The sequence below is a fragment of the Pinus tabuliformis genome, chromosome 4_2 (assembly GCF_031772625.1).
Source record: "Pinus tabuliformis cultivar Carrire ecotype Pingquan chromosome 4_2, CPIR1, whole genome shotgun sequence".
NCBI classification, from domain to species: domain Eukaryota; kingdom Viridiplantae; phylum Streptophyta; class Pinopsida; order Pinales; family Pinaceae; genus Pinus; species Pinus tabuliformis.
The window spans coordinates 1,103,299,510-1,103,320,163 of record NC_142304.1 but is presented as its reverse complement, the minus strand read 5'-3'; the positions used below and the strand labels follow the sequence as shown (position 1 = coordinate 1,103,320,163).

General features: G+C 37.5%; 1 protein-coding gene across 4 annotated transcripts in view; it reads right to left on the bottom strand.

Moving 5' to 3' along the window:
- Positions 1 to 20,654, bottom strand: part of LOC149173515 (FKBP-like peptidyl-prolyl cis-trans isomerase family protein) — a 378,064-nt gene that overhangs the window by 170,666 nt on the left and 186,744 nt on the right. For 3 of the 4 annotated variants that reach the window (XM_089424637.1, XM_089424636.1, XM_089424634.1), the window contains 3 exons: positions 8,891 to 9,187; positions 8,629 to 8,663; positions 6,429 to 6,476 (listed from right to left, as the gene is read on the bottom strand). In XM_089424637.1, coding sequence (XP_089280763.1) covers positions 6,429 to 6,476; positions 8,629 to 8,663; positions 8,891 to 9,187 — 380 coding nt within the window. The remainder of the gene's footprint in view (positions 1 to 6,428; positions 6,477 to 8,628; positions 8,664 to 8,890; positions 9,188 to 20,654) is intronic. The other variant, XM_089424635.1, reaches the window with a different exon arrangement.

Below are 20,654 nucleotides of genomic sequence, written 5' to 3'. Positions count from 1 at the left end.
CGTGTTGGGTATGTTTTCATGTGTTAGCCGAGAATGGCTATATTGAGAGATTTCAAGCGCCGGTGGTTCCTTCCATTGTGGAATAGGTGGCATCCATCCCTGAGGGCATTTAGCAATGATTGCTAATATTTAGAGAAGGGATTTGAGTGGACCAAAGCGGGAAGACAGAGAGCCCAAAAGGGAAAACAAACAGACGGCGCCGATTTGGCTTAAAAGCCATGAATGTCAAAGACAGAGGGGTTGTTGAGGTTGTTGATGGCTGCTGAGTGGTAGTTGGTTGCTGTTGTTGATTATTCGGGGTTTTGTTGCTAAAAGGAAGCCAAAGCAGGAAGCTAAGGCAAAAGAGGCAGCGCAAAAGCAAAAGAGCAGCTAAGGGAGTCACTTGGAAGCCAAGTGAAAAGCCAAGAGGGCTGTGAACTGATAGAGGGCAGAAAGAAGCCAGAGTTGAAGAGCCAGGGAGCTAGAGCCAGAGCCAAAGAGCCAGAGTCAGAGCCAAGAGCCAAAACCAAGAGCCAAAGAGCCAGAGTCAGAGCCAAGAGCCAAAATCAAGAGCCAAGACCCAGAACCAAGAGCCAGAGCTTCAAGAGCCAGGGAATAACATGGTGTCTGAACCCACTGTTTCTATGTAAAAACAGCAGGAGTTGAGCCAAGAGCTTGTAAAAAGGACTTATACCATAATCCCAGAGAGCCTAGTTGAATTAGCTAGAGCTCACGGAGATGTAGCCCAAGAGTTGTGGGTGAACTCCAAATTAATATTGTTGTTCAAGTGTCTGCTTTATTGCTGCTTTATTTACTGTTATGTATATTTGTATATCAATTTGAGCATATCAACTTACAGCACAACAACAAAATTTAAGGCATAATCAGTTGAAAACAAATACAAGCATACACCCATATCATCAAGCACTCATTAATTCCGCATTGGTTAATCATAAGACTTGGGAAAATTTAAAGCTTTGGAAGTGGGAGAGGTTCTTGTAAGTTAGACAAGAAGTCTAAGAGCCCCATTTTCAGATCACTTAAGCTCTGATACCATGTCAATTTTTCTCTATTGCAGCTACTGGAAATTATTCTTCTAACTCAAAAATTAATTATGCAGTTTATTTGCTACGGCAAATAACGAATAAAATCACAACTACAATTTTCACCATAAAAATACTACGGAAAATAAAATACTAGGAACTGAGAAATTCTAGCATAGACACAATAATTTCGACACGGTTATTTTTGGATAATTGTCCTCGGAAAAACCCAACTTGGGAAAACCGGTGCAGTAGATGAGGGTTTTATTATTAATATTCAGCAGCAATTTTGAGTACAATAATTTAGATGCCCAACTAGCAATATAATCTAAGGAAAACACTGGCAAAAATATTGTGAGAAGTTTCTCTCACCCGACAACTATTTTTTGCCTCTAAAGTAGCTTCCCCAAACTCTACACTGAGCTACCTGTGTCACCCTCTGCGCAGAGCCTACGCTGGCCCTCTGGAGATTCTGACCTTCCTTCCTTCGACTCTTCCGAGAACTGGCAATCCTCCTCCCAGAATGTACTGCTCTCCTCTTCCACCTACTACTCACCCTCTAGCTCTATTTTCTTTGTTGAGCTACTGCTACTGAGAAAATCGAATTGCCTGGGCAACTGAGCATCTGCACTGGATGATCTCCATCACCACATCGACTTCCTTTTATAATGCAGTGTTGGAGCACCAACGACCAAGATTAAAACTTAATCAATGGCTAGGATCATTTTTGGATCGATCCGTGTGAGTTTCTAGATGATTCACGCCTTATCTCAATTAACACTGATTAATTAACCATATTCCCTAAGTTTAGACTTAGGAAATATTTTAAAATCGATTAATAATCTAATTGAAACACTTCTAAGCGGAATTTCCAGAAACAATTTCTGGGTTTTGGAGATCTCATGCGTTCTAGCCTCTCAACAAAATTTCAAGGCTAGAACACATCTGATATACTTAGATTTCACTGTTGCATAATAAAATAAAACCCTCACTACTACACTGGTTTTCCCAAGTTGGGTTTTTCCAGGGACATTTGTGCAAAAATAACTGTGTTATTTTATGTGTGTGTTCGCATTTCTTCCATCGTTTATTTTTCCGCAATTTTATTTGTGTAGGTTGCAGTGTGAGTTATTCAGTATTTGTTGTAGGAAACAGTGAATAAATTGGTAATTAAAATAACAATTAGGAGAATAATTTCCAGTTGTTGCAATAGGATTTTGGGTTTTGGAATTTTCACAGGTGACAATGGTGGTTGATTTCTTGTTGCCAGAAGACCCAGGTTGTCTAGTGGGGATTTACATTAGGTCTATTAGATTTTGCGAAAAAATACCACCTTAGTGCCTTGGAGGACCCTGCCAACACTATTAAAGCGGTCACGAACAGGTCCTTATTGAGGTGTTTAGACCCTCGATGGATTTGTCTTTCTTGTCCAACTAAGGAAAGAGGAGGTTACAATAATGCTTCAAATCCTGATACTCATCAAAGAGACAGACATTATTATCCCAGAGTGGAACAGCCTCCTAACAAAGTTCAGAAACATAGTCCTTAAAATACTTGACCTCATCTTGCAGTTGATTATTAGTTTCCTGCAGACTGCAATGAACAAAGTTGTTCCTTGAGCTCCATTTTATCATGCTTCCACAGGCTAATCATATCATGTTGGTTGGCATTAAGATCTTGCAAAACAACTACTTCATTACAAAGTTGAAAAACTTGTTCATTAAGCTCATAAATGGTGCCCTGCAGAGAAGTGACTTCTTCTCATAGGGTTTTTGGATAAATAACTTTTTTTCTTCATCAAGAGTGTTCATAGTGGAAAATATATAAAGTGTGCAACCAATCATTGGAAAGCTTGTTGAATGAGATTTGTTATGCACATGGGAATCAGAATTAGAGCTACTATGAAGAACATATGGAAAAAAATATTCCAATAATCTCTAAAAATATTTAAATTGGATAAATTTCCTCCAAAAAGGTAAATGTTCCACGATTAACACAAGCATCCCTGAATGGTTTCAAATACCCGCCTTTGTTTGAATCATTCTATAAGTATAGCTAAACGTATAGAACCTTGGTTTCCCACTTCACAACAAAAACATTCCACCAATTCTGGTATAACAATCATCTAAGAAATATTCAAACAAGTATTGTTACAAGGTTTTCTTTGAACTGAAGCCAGATATGCAAAGTTCAACTTCTAGACCCTATATCGCTTCAGGCATGATTGAGCGAGCTACACACAAATCATGAGAGGTCACGATCATAGTAGGCATATACACCCAGGTCCCAGCTTAATGTTCCAGATGCTATAGGAGGTTGAAAAACAGAAATTTGCATTTGATGCACTCATAGAGAAATTTGCATACATTAGGCAGATTTGCATAAGAACAGTTGATTTGGGGTAGCATCGGATGTGCTCCAGCCATGAAAATTGGTGGAGAGGCTAAAGCACATGAGATATCCAAGACCCAGAAATGGTTTGGACAGATTGTACCCAATTTGGGAGATATTAAAATAATTAACATTTTTAATGGATTTCCTAAGTCTAAAATTAGAAAAAATAAAATATTAATGGGTATTAATATAAAACTGAGTTAGAAGGTTCCAAAAGTCATGGATTGAGCCAAATCTAATCTTAGCAATTGATTAGAGATTTAATCTCGGCCGTTGAACAACCAACTAGAAAAGTATAAGAGGAGGCTTGAGGGTCAGTTGGAAGATACACCAGAGTGATCAGTCACTCGATTTGCTAGAGCGGGGTTGCTAAGCAAAGTCAAATCAGTGATCAACAGCAAGGGGCAGTGAGTACTAGACAGAGAGGCAGAGATAGTGCCAAGAAACTAGCACAGAGGCAGAGAGGTAGATGCAGAAGCCAGAGCAGGCCATGCAGAGCCCAGCAGAGACAGCGCAGAGGCTAGAGGGCCTGCGTCATCCACGCAGAAGGCAACAGAAGTGACGCAGAGAGTCCCAGAGGCTACGCAGTGCCTCACAGGGCTGACGCAGAGGGTTCTAAGGCTGACACAGAGGCCAGAAGGGCCAACACAGTGCTTCAGTGGTGCTGGAGAGGGTTTCGTGGGACAGGTTTTCTGAATACCTATTCCGAATAGAAAGGTATTGCTGCCAATTATTTTTCTCTATCGACTGAGCCAGTTTGGCACCCAGTGGTACTCAAGGAAATACTGCATAATAATAAACCCTCAAAATAGTTGCACCGGTTTTCCCACATTGGGTTTTTCCGGGGACATTTGTCCAAAAATAGCAATGTCACTTATGTGTTTGCTATTTCTTTCAGTTGTTGATCTGTAGATGGTTGAGATTGTATTGTGTTTATTTTGATGTTTATATGTTTAAATAACTTGTTTGTAATTAACAAGTAGGAGAAATAAACCAGAAGAATACAGATAAAATTCATAACGGATAGACTTAGAAATTTCAACAAGAACACAGTAGACAAAGGATACGGAAAGAAAGTTGAATGTTAGTGAAACCTGCTTCATATCAAACAGCAAGCCAATATGTAGAATGATTGTTGTTGGAGAGATGCGCGGCCTGAAAAGATCCACGAGACTGAGAAAGGCAAGCTTGGGCTCTCATTGGTCTTGAAAATGTTGTTTCTGTAAGCAACGAAGAGAAAAAGGAAGCAATTTAGAGGGGGCAAAACTGATTTGCCCACAACAAAATTGGAATAAAACTTAAATTGTAGATAGGAGTCCAAAAACAATACAGGATCACAGCATCAAAATGCAATCAGAATTTAGAAAACCCATGAACTATCAAATTCGCATGTGATTGAACAATCAAGATATGGAACAAGTCACTGCTAAATGAATCTGTGTATAGAAAGCAGGCACAGTTTCAATATTAATTCATTGCTAGAGCATAACTACGCCAAGAGGCACATTCTACAGCCCAGTATGAGGGCAATGTCTGAGGAGACATTGTTTCAATATTAATTCATTGCTAGAGCATAATTGCGCCAAGAGGCACATTCTACAACGCAATATGAGGGCAATATGTGATTCCATCCATGCTCAACTTGGAGTTGAGATGGTGTTTCCCTTCTGAATTAAAAACAAAAACAAAAAAACAAAAAACCAAAACAAAACTCTATATCAAAAACAATGTTGGCTATAATAAAAACATAAATGAATATATGTATTTGGTTAGTTTTAATGAAAATCATTATAAAACATCAATAATTCCACTTTCATTGTGCTCACTAGGTTCATTGTTAATATTGTAATTCAGTATGAAAGAGATGTAATAAAAAAATTTCACTTTCACTCTAAAAGCCATAAATAAAATATTTAAATGTCTATATTAACATAACTTTATTTCAAGAGATAAAATAATTAAAAGTAAATTTAAAATAAATAAATAAATAATTTATATTTTTCTTATAAATTTTTCAATATAAGACTTAAATAAACTATTTGAATATCATATATTTCAATATGAACCTCATATATATATATATATATATATATATATGTTAGCCATAGTAAAGAAAGAAGTAATTAAAAGTAAAATAGTTCAGTTACTTCCTAATAAGAGGATATGTGTAATTCATTCCATTCTTAATATAAACTTAATATCTGACATTCAAAAAATATAATAATAATAAAAATATTCAATGCATGTCATAAACAAAAAATTTCAATGCCAACTATGCATATATGTATATATTATAGAAATCAATTAAAAAAAATTCTTATTGTTAAAACATTTTAACTAGTCTTACTATTTTTTAATTTTAGCTCTTTTTAAAAATATGTTTTTCAGTGAATTTTTCCTAAAAAGCTTGTGAAGATTTGTTGGAATTACAAATTTAAGTTGCATAGTTTACACAATCCAATTGCCTAAGGGCACATTCAAGGCATTGTATCCATTTATGCATTTAAATATGCAATTTAAACAATGAAAAATTTAACCACGGATTTATCAAGTTTCGATAGAGATTAAATTTCTTGAGATGCAAACCTTTTTTCAAGTTTTGCACTCTAAGATATGTTTTCATAGTAAAGATTTGATCTCTCTCAGCACTTTCTAAATCCGTGGTTAAGATGGATCTATACTAGTTCAGAGGAAAATTGCGCATATAGACACCAGATTTGGTATCTAAGCCCATTGCTTGTTGCAAACTCACAGAACATATCAAGCACCCAGAGGCACCGTGCTAAAGAACAACACCAATAGAAAATCATGTTTCTGCAATTTGAATACAAAGTTGCAAAGTAACGTTCATTGTAATTAGATTGATTGCAGCAGCGGAATGAGCAATTTCAGCGGTAAAAGCTTGTGTTGTTCCATTCAGAAAATGAAGTTTGCATTACTTTCACTAAGAGATGCCCGAAAACTGTGTCATGCATGTGCAAATAGACAGAACTTTGTCATTGGAGATCTCACAAATTTTAAGTGTGAGCCCCACAAATTCTTCAAACAAGCATTCGTACACTGTAAAACAGATTTCAAACAGAGATCAACCCGAGATTTCAACAGTTTTATGCAGCCTTAATAATGTGCCATAAATGTGCCTGCATAATCAAACTTAGAACCTTCAAACACAATCTTCAGACACCCATAACTTCAAAGTTTCAAACACAATATTCAAATACCGATCACTTCATGTTAAAAGCACAAAGTTTCAAAGTCACTCTGATACCATGTTGTATGGTATTGGACTTTCTTCATAATATCTCATCACTTCATTCAGAGTAAACCTAATAATCAGTAATCAACAAATGCTAAAGAGAGATAGCCCGATACAAAAAAAGCAAGAACACCAATATATAGTGAAGAACCCTCCAGGGAATAAAATACACACTCAAATAAGGTCAATTCATATCTTCAAGTCTAGGAGTTCATACAAGTATAAAACATCTTGATATAACTTATAAGTGACTACAAATATATATATATATATAGGATTGGGATTTGAGTTAGTTGCCCCCAAACCTATAAGTGTGAGACCAAAAAGTGTTAAAATTGGCAACTAGGGCGAAACTACACATGTCTTATTTATGACAACTGATTTTTTTCTTGGATTATTCTCTTGGAGAGGTGTAGGATTGATCTAAAGATCATCTGATTCTGACATGTACAAATGAAGATATGAATTTATTTATGTTATGGACAAATTGTCAAGGGCGGCCAGCAAACTCATGTAGGCTCAGAAGCCCAACAGTCATGTCTATTCATCCTCCACGTTAGCCTATAAATACATGATGCCTCATCCTCATTTGGACACACTCATCTCTTCACACATCTCTCTCTCCTCATTTGATTGGGTACGGATTTCTAGGCAGCATCTCTCTACACACGTGCGGAGGAAAGGAAGGGCAATTTTCTATTTCAGCATTGACCAGGTTTGACCGAATTTTCAGAGGCTGTTTTTGGGCTGCGTTGACCCGTTTGACTGCGTTTTTGTGAGGGTTATCTCTGATTGGGCAGGCCACATTTCTAGGCACATAAATCAAGGCAATCCGTTCACTGTGGTTAGGGCTGACCGCAGGTTGACTGTTTGACCAGACTTTGACTGGGCAGAATTCGGCTGTTTTGAGGGTCATTTCATCTTGCTGTTTGGAGGCTGAAGTTGACTAAAGTTGACCAAATATTTGAGGGTCAAATCTGCCCTGTTGACCAACATTGACTTTTCTGGTTAGGGCTATTTTGCTGCTGTTCTAAATTATCAGAATTTGTAAATTGTACCATCTCTCTCTGCTGAACTATTAAAGACTAGAAGAAGAATTGATCAAGGGTCTCCCTAAATTGGGGTTTGTCCCTAGCTGGTGCGGCGTGCCACATCTTGTGTCCTCTTGTCTTGGCTTGTCTTCTATTGTTTATATTTATGTTCTATCTGCATTTTACTATCATGTTGATGTGATTGCTAATCTGGATATTGATATTGGGCTAACAAAGAAATTGAAGTAAAATTGCTCTAAAGCATAGAACATACCGTTGTTGCCTAAAATTAACAAAAAGCCCACCTGATATCTATATATATATATATAGGATTGGGATTTGAGATAGTTGCCCCCAAACCCAAACCCATAAATGTGAGACCAAAAATCCCACCTCAATTAATCATCAATGTCAGACCAGAAATCGCCCCTGACAACCATCAATGTGAATTATAACCACCGGGACCACAAGTCAAGATTACATCAAACACCAGCAAATTCAGGGGCTCATACCCAGATAGATAAGAGTTGGGATTAATTTCACAACTCCTTTGTCTCATTATGTTTGATTTACATGTAGATTCATGGTCTTTGGTGAACCAGAGATTGTTCATTGTTGTACACTAGTAATACCTTTTGAAAGTGTTGTATACATATATAAAAAGTTTTGTTTACCAAATACAATGCAGGGCACCATGTGATGTCTGATTGGTTAACATTGGCTTGTAAAAGTAACATACCTACACTATATCTCAATCGTATATGGTATGTTTGAACAAGTATCATGATATATTGAACAAGTATTCACAGATGCTTATAACAATATGCCATAAAACAAGAAATTCCCATATTGAAATAGTATTTGAGATAACAAATCAGAGAAGCTCGATGAGTAAAAAGCTACAGCAACAGAATATTAAATTCACCTTCAATTTTAACTCCACTTGGTGTCTTGTAATCACTGCATCAATTCAAACACGATGTTTTTAGTTAAGCCAATGTTACAATCAATGAGACAAATGAGAATCCAAGATTTACGCATATAATCAACTACTTACAATGCATGTATTCTCATCATCTAAGACAGAATGCAATTATCCTGTTGGGTTTGTTAAAGAACTTGAAAAAATATTTTTGCACCTTGTGCAATTTGTAGAACTTGATCAGCTTGCATTCTTAAATTCTTACCGAGTAATAACAAGATCCTCCATAGAGGAATACGGTCCAGCACTTGTACAATCAACTAGAGAAAAAGCACTACCAATTCCTGTAGTTGCTAATAAAATCTCCCGTCTTGATATTTTACCTCCATGCTCTAAACCAGTTGACTGATAGTTGTATGTATCAACAAACTTCATAGTTGCTAATAAAATCTCCCGTCTTGATATTTGACCTCTATGCTGTAAACCAATTGAATGATAGTTGTATGTATCAACAACCTTTGTACAAATATGCATCCTCCCAATTATTTCTTCATCTATATATCTGGGTGCACAAAGAGTAAGCAAGAAACTTCATAAAAAAAATATCTCAAAAATTAGGTGAGACACCTCCAATGTATATCATTGCCCATTGTAATAGCCCAGTTACAGTTAGCAACATATAGCAAGATAAATAGAAACGTGAACAACCACACAAAATAATGTCAATATCATGTTAGCTATTACCAGACTAACGCTTAACATTGTAAGTCTCAAAACCAATGAAATCTCATATTAGTTTCCCATGCTTTTGTCATTAAAAAGGAGAAGTGTATTATGTTAAAGTTAAACAAAGTACATTTTACAATGCAAAACAGCATGGATACATCCTAACCCTAGATCTAGCAAGCACTAAGAGGAATCAAATCCCTCGAGGAGTAAACCTTTTCGTTTTGACAATGAAAAAATTCGTGGAAAAGTTTTCATCTTGAGGGATTTGATCTCTCTCAGTGCTTGATAGATCTAGGGTTAAGATAGATCTAGGCTGGTTATTATTAAGTATATTATTTTTTAAATGAGAAGTTTTAATGTGAAAAGTCAACATGACATTAGCATTCCTAAGACCAGTTTGACAATACCGAACCATACATTAGTTCACATGTTCTCAAAGAACCAAAGGGACCCGTTACCCACCAAAATGGGTAACCAGAGAGGAGAAAATGTTTCTCCTACATTTGACAACCAGCCAGCCAGCAACCCCTAACAACCACTATTTGAAGATGATATGCCATGTGACTCTGCCATTTGTATCAGCCATATATGCCTTTCACCATCTAGCATTGCACCTGGATGAAGGTGGGCTACTATTCAAAAGGTACTTTGATCATTTTGCAATCAGGTGCTTACACTTGTTTGTTTTGGGCATTTAGTATGGATAAAGGGGTAATCTAGAAGATTGACTGATCTTGACTGTAAATCTGTTCTCTCACCTTACCAGGGAGATTAATCTTCAGCCCTAGGCCAATGGGACCTCCCTTGAGGCCGTATGTTTATAGAAGGGGCACTACTTGAAAAACCCATATTGAGATGACATGTTCATTATCCCTTGTGCCATACTTGACACTTTCCATGCCACATTATAAGCTCCATATACCACCTCCATTATTCAGGTCAAACTTTGTTAGTTTTTGTAGCTTGGACAAGTGTTCTAGCCTCAGATGGTGTCCATGAGGCTAAGGAACATAGTGGATTAATTTTCTCCAATACCCAGAAAAAGTTTCTAAGGAAAATTATCTTAATTAGAATTAATTAGTCAGTTTATTAATTTTCCTAAGTCTAACTTAAGGAAATGGCTTAAATAATCGGGATTAATTGAGGTAAATCGATTTTCCTCTAGTGACTTCTAGAAAATTCATTTAATGGGGTCAAGATGATCTTTGCCATCAATTGAGATTAGATCGTAGTCGTTGATAGCTGAACGAAAAATTATAAGAGAAAACTGATGGGCATTTGGAGAACACACAAAAAGATCAGATACAGATTTATAGTCATAGCAAGGACGCAGTGATTGCGTGAGGGCACCAACAGATCAAGGTCAACAGGGATTGAAGAACATAAGTGTCAGAGGAAATTCTTAACAACGATTCCGATTTTCCTAGAGATTGAGAGAGGTAGTTTTTTATATGCAAAGAGAGGGAGAGTTTCCAGTAGTGCGAATTGACTCAGAGAGGCCGAGTTTCTAGAGCAAGGAGAAATTTGCCAGAGAGATCAATTTGCCCAAAGGAAGTCGAGTTTACCTAAAGAAGTTGAATTCCAGAGGAGGCCGAGTTGATTTTCCAAACCAGTGCGAGTTTGCCAGTAAGGTCCAAGTTGCCAAGGCCACATGTGTGGTTCAATTCAGTGAACCAAAGGGAGGCCAAATTGGATCAAAGGGGCTGAGTTGTCTCGAAGAAGCCAAATTGACTTGCAGAAGTGGAGAAAAAAAATTCTCGGAGCTTTGCTAATTTATGGCAAACAATTGTAAATTTTCAATCACAGATTTCGCTAAAGAATAAAAGACTCATCTGCAAAATTGGTTTTCCCCACACTGGGATTTTTCCAGGGACATGTTATGAATATAATTTACATAAAATTAAATAAATGCAAATAAATATAAATAATAAAAAATCATAGTTATATTTTAAATAGTCATTATTTAAAATGGAAAGGCGAGTCTAAAAAGACATGTCCAGTCATGAAGGGGCACCTGCCTAGATAGACATGCAGGCCCTCATTGTAACATTCAACCATACTTGCACTGTCAACTTATTAATAAAAAAATATTATTTACAATAATTTGTGTATTTACAATTTTAAGTATATATGGTTACAGATCTTGTTCATTACAATGGTATCAGAGCCATTCGAGCCTTTGGACATTATCCACTGCACAATCTGTCATTAAGATTAGGTCCTGAAATCATGGAATTAAGTGAATCTCATAAATCTAAAATTGAGTTGTTAAGTGAAATGCAAGCATCATTACAACAAATAAAAAGATCATTTACAGAATCTTTAAAGGCTTTCAAAACACTAGACTCAACACCTACAATGGAAGTTGACATTGACATGAAAGGAACTAACATTAAAGAATGTTCTAACCAAGAAAATGATGTTGATCGTGTTGAATTAGGATCTCTTCATGGTGACATAAATGATGAACTGTACCTCGAACATAACGAAGTATTATTCTAGCTGCTTTCCAATGACATTCATGTGGGTTTTGCATAAACCAAGCAATAAGGCCAACAACAAAGGAAAGGTCAGGACGAGTATGGGTCTGATACAAAATTTTTCCTACAAGTTGACGGTATAAGGTAGCATCAACTTCAGGGGAAGTACAAGTGACTGAAAGTTTGGCTCCAGACTGAAAGGGAAAAGGGGCTGGCTTACAGTCTTCCATGTGAAAATGGCGTAGAAGATCACAGGCATACTTGGACTGGGAAAGGGAAATACCTTCCTTGTATTGCAAGACTTGAAGACCAAGAAAATAATGCAAGTGTCCTAAGTCTGTCATTTCAAATTTCCTTTTAAGGCTAGACTTCACACGGTTTATAAGGTTGGGATCACTACCAGTAAGGATAATATCATCAACATAAAGAACATGAATGATAAGAGACTTTCCCACTTTCTTGGTGTAGACAGTATTGTCAGAATGACACCTAGAAAAGCCAGTTTCTAAAAGAAAGCTATCCATTTTGGCATACCAAGCCTGAGGGGCTTGCTTGAGACCATAAAGGGATTTCTTACGCCGACATACAAGGTTGGAGTCTGTTTGTATAAAGCCAGTAGGTTGTTCCATATAGATTTATTCATGTAAGTCCCCATGCAAGAAGGCAGATTTAACATCCATCTGATGGACTTCCCATTTGAAAGAGGCAATAAGAGAAAGAACAAGGCGGATAGAGTTCATTTTGGCAACAGGGGAGAAGGTTTCAGTATAATCAATGCCTTCAACTTGTGAAAAACCCTTAGCAACAAGATGAGCTTTATGTTTACCAACTTTTCCATCTGGTCCATACTTGGTTCTGTAAACCCATTTGCATCTAACAAGTTTTCGTCCCTTTGGAAGAGGAACAAGATCCCATGTATCATTTGCCAATAATGAACGATATTCTTCGTTCATAGCTACGTCCCATTCTAGATGGCCTGAAGCTTATACAAAGGTGTCAAGAGCATAATTCGTTGAAGCTTGAGCCAGTAAAGAAGAGGCTCTATCGAACTGAGAACGTGTACGTCAATGATCTGTAGGATCACCGGCAAGAGCACCTGCTGCATCCCGAGTAGCACAGACCTAATTTGGAAGCTGAGGAGCTGAAGGAGGACCCTGAGAAGGTGGGGGAGGATTGTCATCCTCACTGTCATCATCTAAAGAAGAAATATTTTCAGAAGTAGAAGGGATAGAGAGAGGTGGCACATCCGTCGAACTAGGCTCGTAGGCCGATATATTTTCAGCAAACTTTACATCTCTTCTAATGATAACATTTTTGGACTTAAGTGGAATAAGTCTATATCCTTTGACATCTTCAGAATATCCAACAAAAATACATTTTTCACTCTTAGGTTCTAAAGCTTTATGTTTCTCATTTGGAATATGGGCCCATGCTTCACTTCCAAAAACATGAAAGTGACTTACATCTGGTTTAATTGAGCTCCATGCTTCTTCTAGAGTGATATTCTTTAAAACCTTAGTAGGAGTGCGATTTACTATGTAATTTGCACAGTTAATTGCTTCCGCCCAAAAATTAAGACTAAGTCCTTTAGATTGAGGCATACAATTAGCCATTTCCTTTAAGGTGCGATTCTTCCTTTCAGCGACACCATTTTGTTGTGAGTATATCGAACATTATGTTGCATTTGAATTCCATTCTCAGTGCAAAAGTTGATGAATTTGTTGTTAACATATTCTCTGCCATTATCAGATCTTAGCTTAAGAATTTGATGTCTAGATTGTTTTTCAACAAAGGCCTTAAAGGCCAAAAACATGTTAAATACTTCACTCTTGAGTTTTAAGAAGTATACCCAAGTGCGTCTGGAGAAATCATCAAGGAAAGTTAAGAAATACTTGTAGCCAGAGAATGAAACAACTGGAAGTGGACCACATAAATCACTATGCACGAGCTGTAAAGGGGCTGAGGCGTGCCAAGAGGCACGTTTTTCAAAACTATCCCAATGATGTTTTCCGAGTACACATCCGGAACAAACACCATCTCTGCAAGATACCATTGGAAGACCTATCACCATATTTTCTTTACATAGATTCTGAAGGGAGCGATAGTTTAAGTGACCGAATCGCTCATGCCAAAGTTTGCTCACTTCATCATTATGAGCAACAAATACCAGGGGAAGATTTGATGACCCAAAGTTGTTAAACTTATACAACCTTGTAGAATCATCAGCGATGCCAGTAGCTAAAATCTGTCTAGGATCTCTTAGGTCCTTAATCACAACATCGTGAGGTGAAAATTCAACGATTTTACCTTCACCTGAATGAGTTATCTGACATACAGATAGAAAGTTGCAAGATAAGTTTGGAACACATAATACATCATTAAATTGACCATTGTCTAGATGAACAGTTCCAGTCCCCACAACACTAAGAGATCTATCATCACCAACATATATATTTTTGGTGTTACAATCATTTAAAGAAGAAAACATGGTTTTGTTTTTGGCCATGTGATAAGAAGCTCCAGAATCAATGAGCCACTCATGAGAATGAGAAGAAGAAGATACATTTAGTGCATAACCAGACCGAGATGCTTGACAACCACATGCAGAAAGTGTTATTCCTGAAAATGAAGTTGAAGTTGAAGAGTGCTCCAAATGGATGTTATGGTTCTTCATTGCTGCTTCCAAGGCTTCCATCTTCTTAAAGCATTTGGATTCTAAGTGGTCATCTCGATTACAAAAGTGGCAATGTCTATCAGTCTTCTTCCCTTTGTTTTTATTTGCCTTGTCATTTTGTTGAAATGATTTTTCACTTTGAAACTGAAATTGCTTAGGACCCTTGTTTGTTTAGGATCATTCTTTTTAGGACACTGCTTCTTAGGATTCTTTGAATTTGGTTGCTGCTGAGCGGCTAAGGTTTTCTTAGAAGAGTTTCCAAGATTAAGAAGACCAAGATATAAGAGCTTTTCTTGTTCTCTTATTAAAGAATCACAAAAGGCATCAAAAGAGAGGGACTTGTAATCTTCTCCTTGAGAAATAAAGGCTTCTCTAGTAGAATGGAAGGTGGAAACAAACACAGAGTAAGCTAGTCCCAACTTAGTAAGAATGGAATAGATAAGGCTACCATCTTCTTTCTTAACCTTAACACCTTCCAAGAGAAGTCTAAGGGTCTTGAACTTAGACAAAAGATCTTCAATGGAAGAAAAATTATTGGGGTCCAATGTAAGCAACTCATTTTCGAGTTGATGGGCTCTAATTTCATTTTTAATTCCAAAAACTTTAGTGAGTTGTTTCATTGCTTCATTAGGAGTATCAAGTTCTACGATATGGAATCTAAGGTCTGGAGAAGTAAACATCCTTATCAACCCACATGCTTTCTCTTGCCTATTTTCCCATTTGGCTGCCTTATCTTCATCTTGAGGTTTGGTTTCTTGGCCTGAGGCTATTCTGTAGAGACCTTTACTTCTAAGTAAATCCACAATGTAGGACCACCATTGGAAGTAGTTGGTGCCGTCAAGAATAACTTGGCATGGACTTTCCATTTTAACAAAAACTGAAGCTGTAGATGCTAAAACTAAGTGTTCCAGTGGAAAGATCTCGAAAAATTAGGCTAATTAAAAAAAAACAGCTTCCGGATGAAGAAGTTATGGCTTTTTGAAGAAGAGTTGTTGAAGATGCCAACGAAGTGCATGAATGTGCGGAAATGAATGATAATGTTATATTTAAAAAAAAATCCCCCCCCATTTCAAACTTAATCTAATTAACTCACTTAAAAAAAAAAATTATGTGATTCACTTTTATAAATAAGTGAAAGTCACTTTTACAATGGTACTTTATGAGCTACCCACTAAATTGTAACTTAAATAAAAGATAAAGGGACTTTAAAATTATAAGTGACTCACTTTTTATAATGGGTGAGAACACTTTTACATAAAGTAACTTTAAAACATAAGTTACATGTGCTTTTTGAAAAGTAACTCAACAAAAAGAAAGACTTGAACTCAGGACCTCTATTCTCATAAAGTAGCTTTGGACCAAGTGAGCTAGTTTAAAAGGTTAGTGATTTTTGGAAAACAGGAAGGGTTTTTTTTTTTTTTTTTTTTTAGTCACCGAAGCTTTGGGGTATATGGTTACTTAAAAAAACTTTTTTTTCCTACAAAACAAAAACCACAAAACCCAACATGGACATACAAAAAAAAACTTACAGCTTGACGTTAGCTTTAGCCGGAAGCTAAATATTTTCCTCAATGTTTCTAATTTTCCGAGATCACACTAAGGCGTGGCGGAAAAGAGCATACGCATGAGAAAAATCCTTCCTTTCTGTTTTTGATTTGCCCAGATCGCACAAAGTCGCAGGGCAAAGAGCATACGCAGAAATGAAAGGTATAGATCCGGTAATAAAAAACAAAGAGCTAAATAAACCGAAATAAACAAAGAGATGAATAGCTAGAATTGCAAATAAAGACTATATACCTCCAGATCTTAAAAATGATGTAGCTAGGGCTACCAGAAACCTTTTCGCGTGAAACGAAAAGGGTTCCTCACTGGAACAGATACTCCTAACACAATAGAGCAGTCCTCTCGGCCCAAAAGCAGTCAGAAACAGTAGATCTAGGAAACAATAGTCGAATGCAGTTGTACCAGCTTCAGATTTGGATCACCAACGGATGCGGCCCTCAAATAGCTCTGATACCATGTAGGAATTTACAGGGTAAATTCCTCAAACAGAACACCAAAGGACACCGCTCACAAACAGATCACAGATCAATACACCAGTGTTTTTGACGTGGTTAAAACCATCAAGGAGGGAAACAGTCCACAGCTTGAGCCAACATGGCCACTTCAGGCAATTTATTAACAAAAGAATGAAAATTTACGTAAGCTTCTCTCATGAACGGTTACCCTACAAATGACCCTCCATGCTCTTTAAATAGAGATCATGAACCAATCGGATGCTAAGCCATGGATCAAGTATCGGTAATACCGAGGAGAGAATGAATCGTTAGATCACTTCATGTTTAGAACATATCGTGATTGTCGGATTGTAAGTTACAAAAGTACATAGTAAAGAAACACACTTTACCTAACTCTACACTAGACCAAGTTTTACTAAAATATTTCCCATGTGTCGGAATATCCTAACAGAACTTTTAGTTTCCCCTGCGCTTACTAGTCGAGGAAGTAGTTTGGCAAACCCTGATAATGTTGGAAATGGCAACGTTACAAATGGCTTGGCATTGTCAATATCTCTTGATTCAAGCAAATTTGTGAGACATGATAATAACTCAGAGTCTGACTCTAAATGCAAAGGAGATGGATACAAAATCCAAAATGAGACACCTACTACATGAGGTGAATCCTTCAGTATCATTAAACATACCAACAAACCAAAAATCGCTTCTATATCAAGAGAGAAAATTTGATCCATCTATATCAAAAGGATTAATAAAGTCTAAAGATGGGGTAGAAAACACAAACAAAAATGGTTACAAAGGGCTTCACGCAAATGAAATTGTTGATCAACATGTTGAAGGTTTCATTAGTTCTGGCACAATAGTATTTCTCTTTCACATGTAAAGGAAGACATCATAGCTTCAACTTCAACTTCTTCTATAACTTCCATGGTTGCGCTTCTCCTTGGGCCCCCAGAGCTCTGCAACTATCCAAATTTTGTGGTGGCTGATCGTGGGTCCGAATTAGATGAGCCAAAATCTAGGACAGCTGCGAATGAAATGGCGTTGGAAATGCAATCAGAGCACGGCCGCTCTCCGACATCCTCAATATCTGAAGCTTTCAAACGTTACTTGAAACGGTGCTTCCATGTTTTGAAACGAATCTTGGAAGCGGCCAGTCCAACTTTGAAATGCTACTTCGAATTACAAGTGGGTGTGAAAATTTCTAAATAAAAATCGTACTGCAGTGATTAATATTATTTCTTCTACTTATTACCTCATAAATAAGTTATCTACAGTTTTCTTACAGCAAATACCGAAATATATTCTACTGCAGCCTTCATAATTAAAACATTGCAGGAAGTAAAATTCTGGCACAAATACAATCACAAGGACAGTTATTTTTGGACAATTGTCCCTAGAAAAACCCAATGTGGGAAAACCGGTGCAGCAGATGAGGGTTTTATTATTCTTCAGCAAAATCTTCATGTACAAATTACACCCAGCATTATAGAACAAGGTTTTCTGAGAAAAATTACAGACGTTCCTGAACAAGTATATGACCCGAGAGAGGAGTTCCTCCACCCTCAATGTCTCTCTGGCTTGCCCAACGTCACTTTCTCCAGCTCCTAAATTGCACTGCGTAGTGCCAGCATCACCCAAGCCAGCGCTGCCTCTCCCAGCGTCAATCTGCCCAACGTTGTCCTCTTATGGCTCTGCATCTTCGTCCCTGTCTTCCTGACTGATGTTGAACCCTCTTTGTCTATCCTTCACCTGCAACTCTCCCTCTGAATCGATTTTCTCTTGCCGAACTTCGACCAGTGATAAAATCGATTTTGCTCAAGCAATTGAGTATCTACATGGTGTGTTTTCCAAATGACCCTCAAGCCCCTTCATATATCTTCACGTTGGATAACCAACAGCCTAGATTAACTCCTAACCAAAGGATCAGATCGTTTTGACTTGGTCTCCATCTTTATCTAGAAGATTCACCCATAATTAGATTAATACCCATTAATATTTTAATTTTCTTAAGTTTAGACTTAGGAACCCCATTAAAAATATTAATTATTTTAATATAATCGTCTCTGGGTGGAATTTCCCAAAACGGTTTCTGGGTTCTTTGGAATGCATGTGCCCAAGCACCCTGCAAAATTTGAGGCCTAGAGCACATCCGATGCTATCGCAAATCAACACTCCCTCTTAGTGAGGAATGCACTCTAGCAATATATTGTTGTTGCATACTGCTCTGATTCTAAAGCATCGTCCTCTGCATTGTTGATGTCTGACATGTTGTCCACCAACTATTGCACTACTGCCACTGCCAATGCTACATTCGTACTACAGCTCCCTCTAAATTTTTTCATTTGTGTTGCTGCTAGCACTAGCACTGCCAACTGTCCCTACACTGCAAACTGTTGCTGCCACTGAAACGCACTTTCAACCATACCCATATGCTCTCTGAACTGAGTGAACTTAGCTCTTCTGAGAGCCTTTGTGAGTATATCGGCCACCTGCTCTCCTGTGGGAACATATTGTAGTTGTACTGCCCCACGCTGAACACAGTGTCTGATAAAGTGACAACAGATATCTATATGTTTCGACTGATCATGAAATACTGGATTCTCAGAGAGTTTGATACAACTTTGATTATCGCAGTAAACCTTGGTTGCTTCCATCCTTTTTCTGAATAAGCTCACAAGCAATTTTCTGAGCCATATGGCTTCGCACATAGTTGTGCTGGCTACCATATATTTTGCTTCTGCTGAACTCAGTGCTACCGATTTCTGCTTCCTGCTGCACCAAGATATCATCCCTGATCCAACACTAAAGCAGTACCCTAAGGTACTTTTTCGGTCTACTGAATTACCTACCCAATCTGCATCAGTGAACCCATTCAAACTGGCATCCTCCCCTCTAGAGTACTTCAACCCATATCCGATTGTTCCACGTACATACCTAAGAATGTGTCTGGTCACTGCCCAATTCACCATTATTGGTTCCACCATGAACTGACCATTGTTTTAAAAACCGGCCGTTTCGAAACCGAAACGGCCGAGTTGATCCGAGTTGATGCTGTTGGGAGTGACCCGGCCTTGGAAACGGTTCGGTTGGCCGAGTCATGGGTGACTCGGCCAACCCGGTCGTTTCCAATATGACTCGGCCGAGTCACAAAGGGACGGCCCTCCACACGTAAACAGCATTTAAAAATTAATTTTTTTGGGATTTTTAAATTGTTTAATGTTTGTTTTGGATCTCAAACTGTTATACCAACCACTGTCTTACTAGAGCTCTGCTATATCGTTATAAGTTGTGCATTATTGTCATGCATATGTATAGATTATATATATAGTATATACTGTGTCAACTATTATAGTATTATGTATAGATTACTGCTATGTTTAATATGTATAGTGTTATGTAGGTTGTGTATACTATGTAAACAACCAAGTCAAGAGATCAAGTGTTGAATCAAGTTGTTGATGAGAAACTGCACTGTTCTGAGGCCTTAAGAGAATATTAATCATCGCAACAAAACTAGAAACCAATGATTGGCTTAGTGCATATGATCCACAACATACCTTTGTACCAAATCACAACGAAATTTGAAGTCAATGATTGGCGTGGTGCATTTATTTCTTGAAGTTACTCACTGATATACAAAGTGATTACTGCCACTGTCTTATAGTGAGAGTCAACAACATATATTGACAATCGGATGTCAATGTCTTGCAGAAGTTTCGTTTATGCAATAAGGTATCGTCCAAATTACAATTGAAATGTCAAACGATGCCCTGGATGAGGGCCTACTCTTGCACTCAACAGAATACCTAAGAGACTCAAAGTTACAAAACAAATTAATGCAAAAAGGACCTAAACAGTACTATGCTGCTGGTTATAAGGCCTAAAATCTGCAGTTAATATAACTTTTCCTCAAGCCCTACTACACATGTCCGAGCCCTAAACACTTTACTTGAGTCTTCAGTGCAAATGATTATCCACAGTCAAGCATAAGTCCTGTAGTTCATTGTTAGTGGATGTCGAGTTCTTTGGAGCAGGTCTGTAATAAAATTCTGGGTGTGCAATTGAAAAGGAATCCCAACCGAATCACAAGGGAAAAAGGAAGAGAACAGATCTTAAGGATAAAAT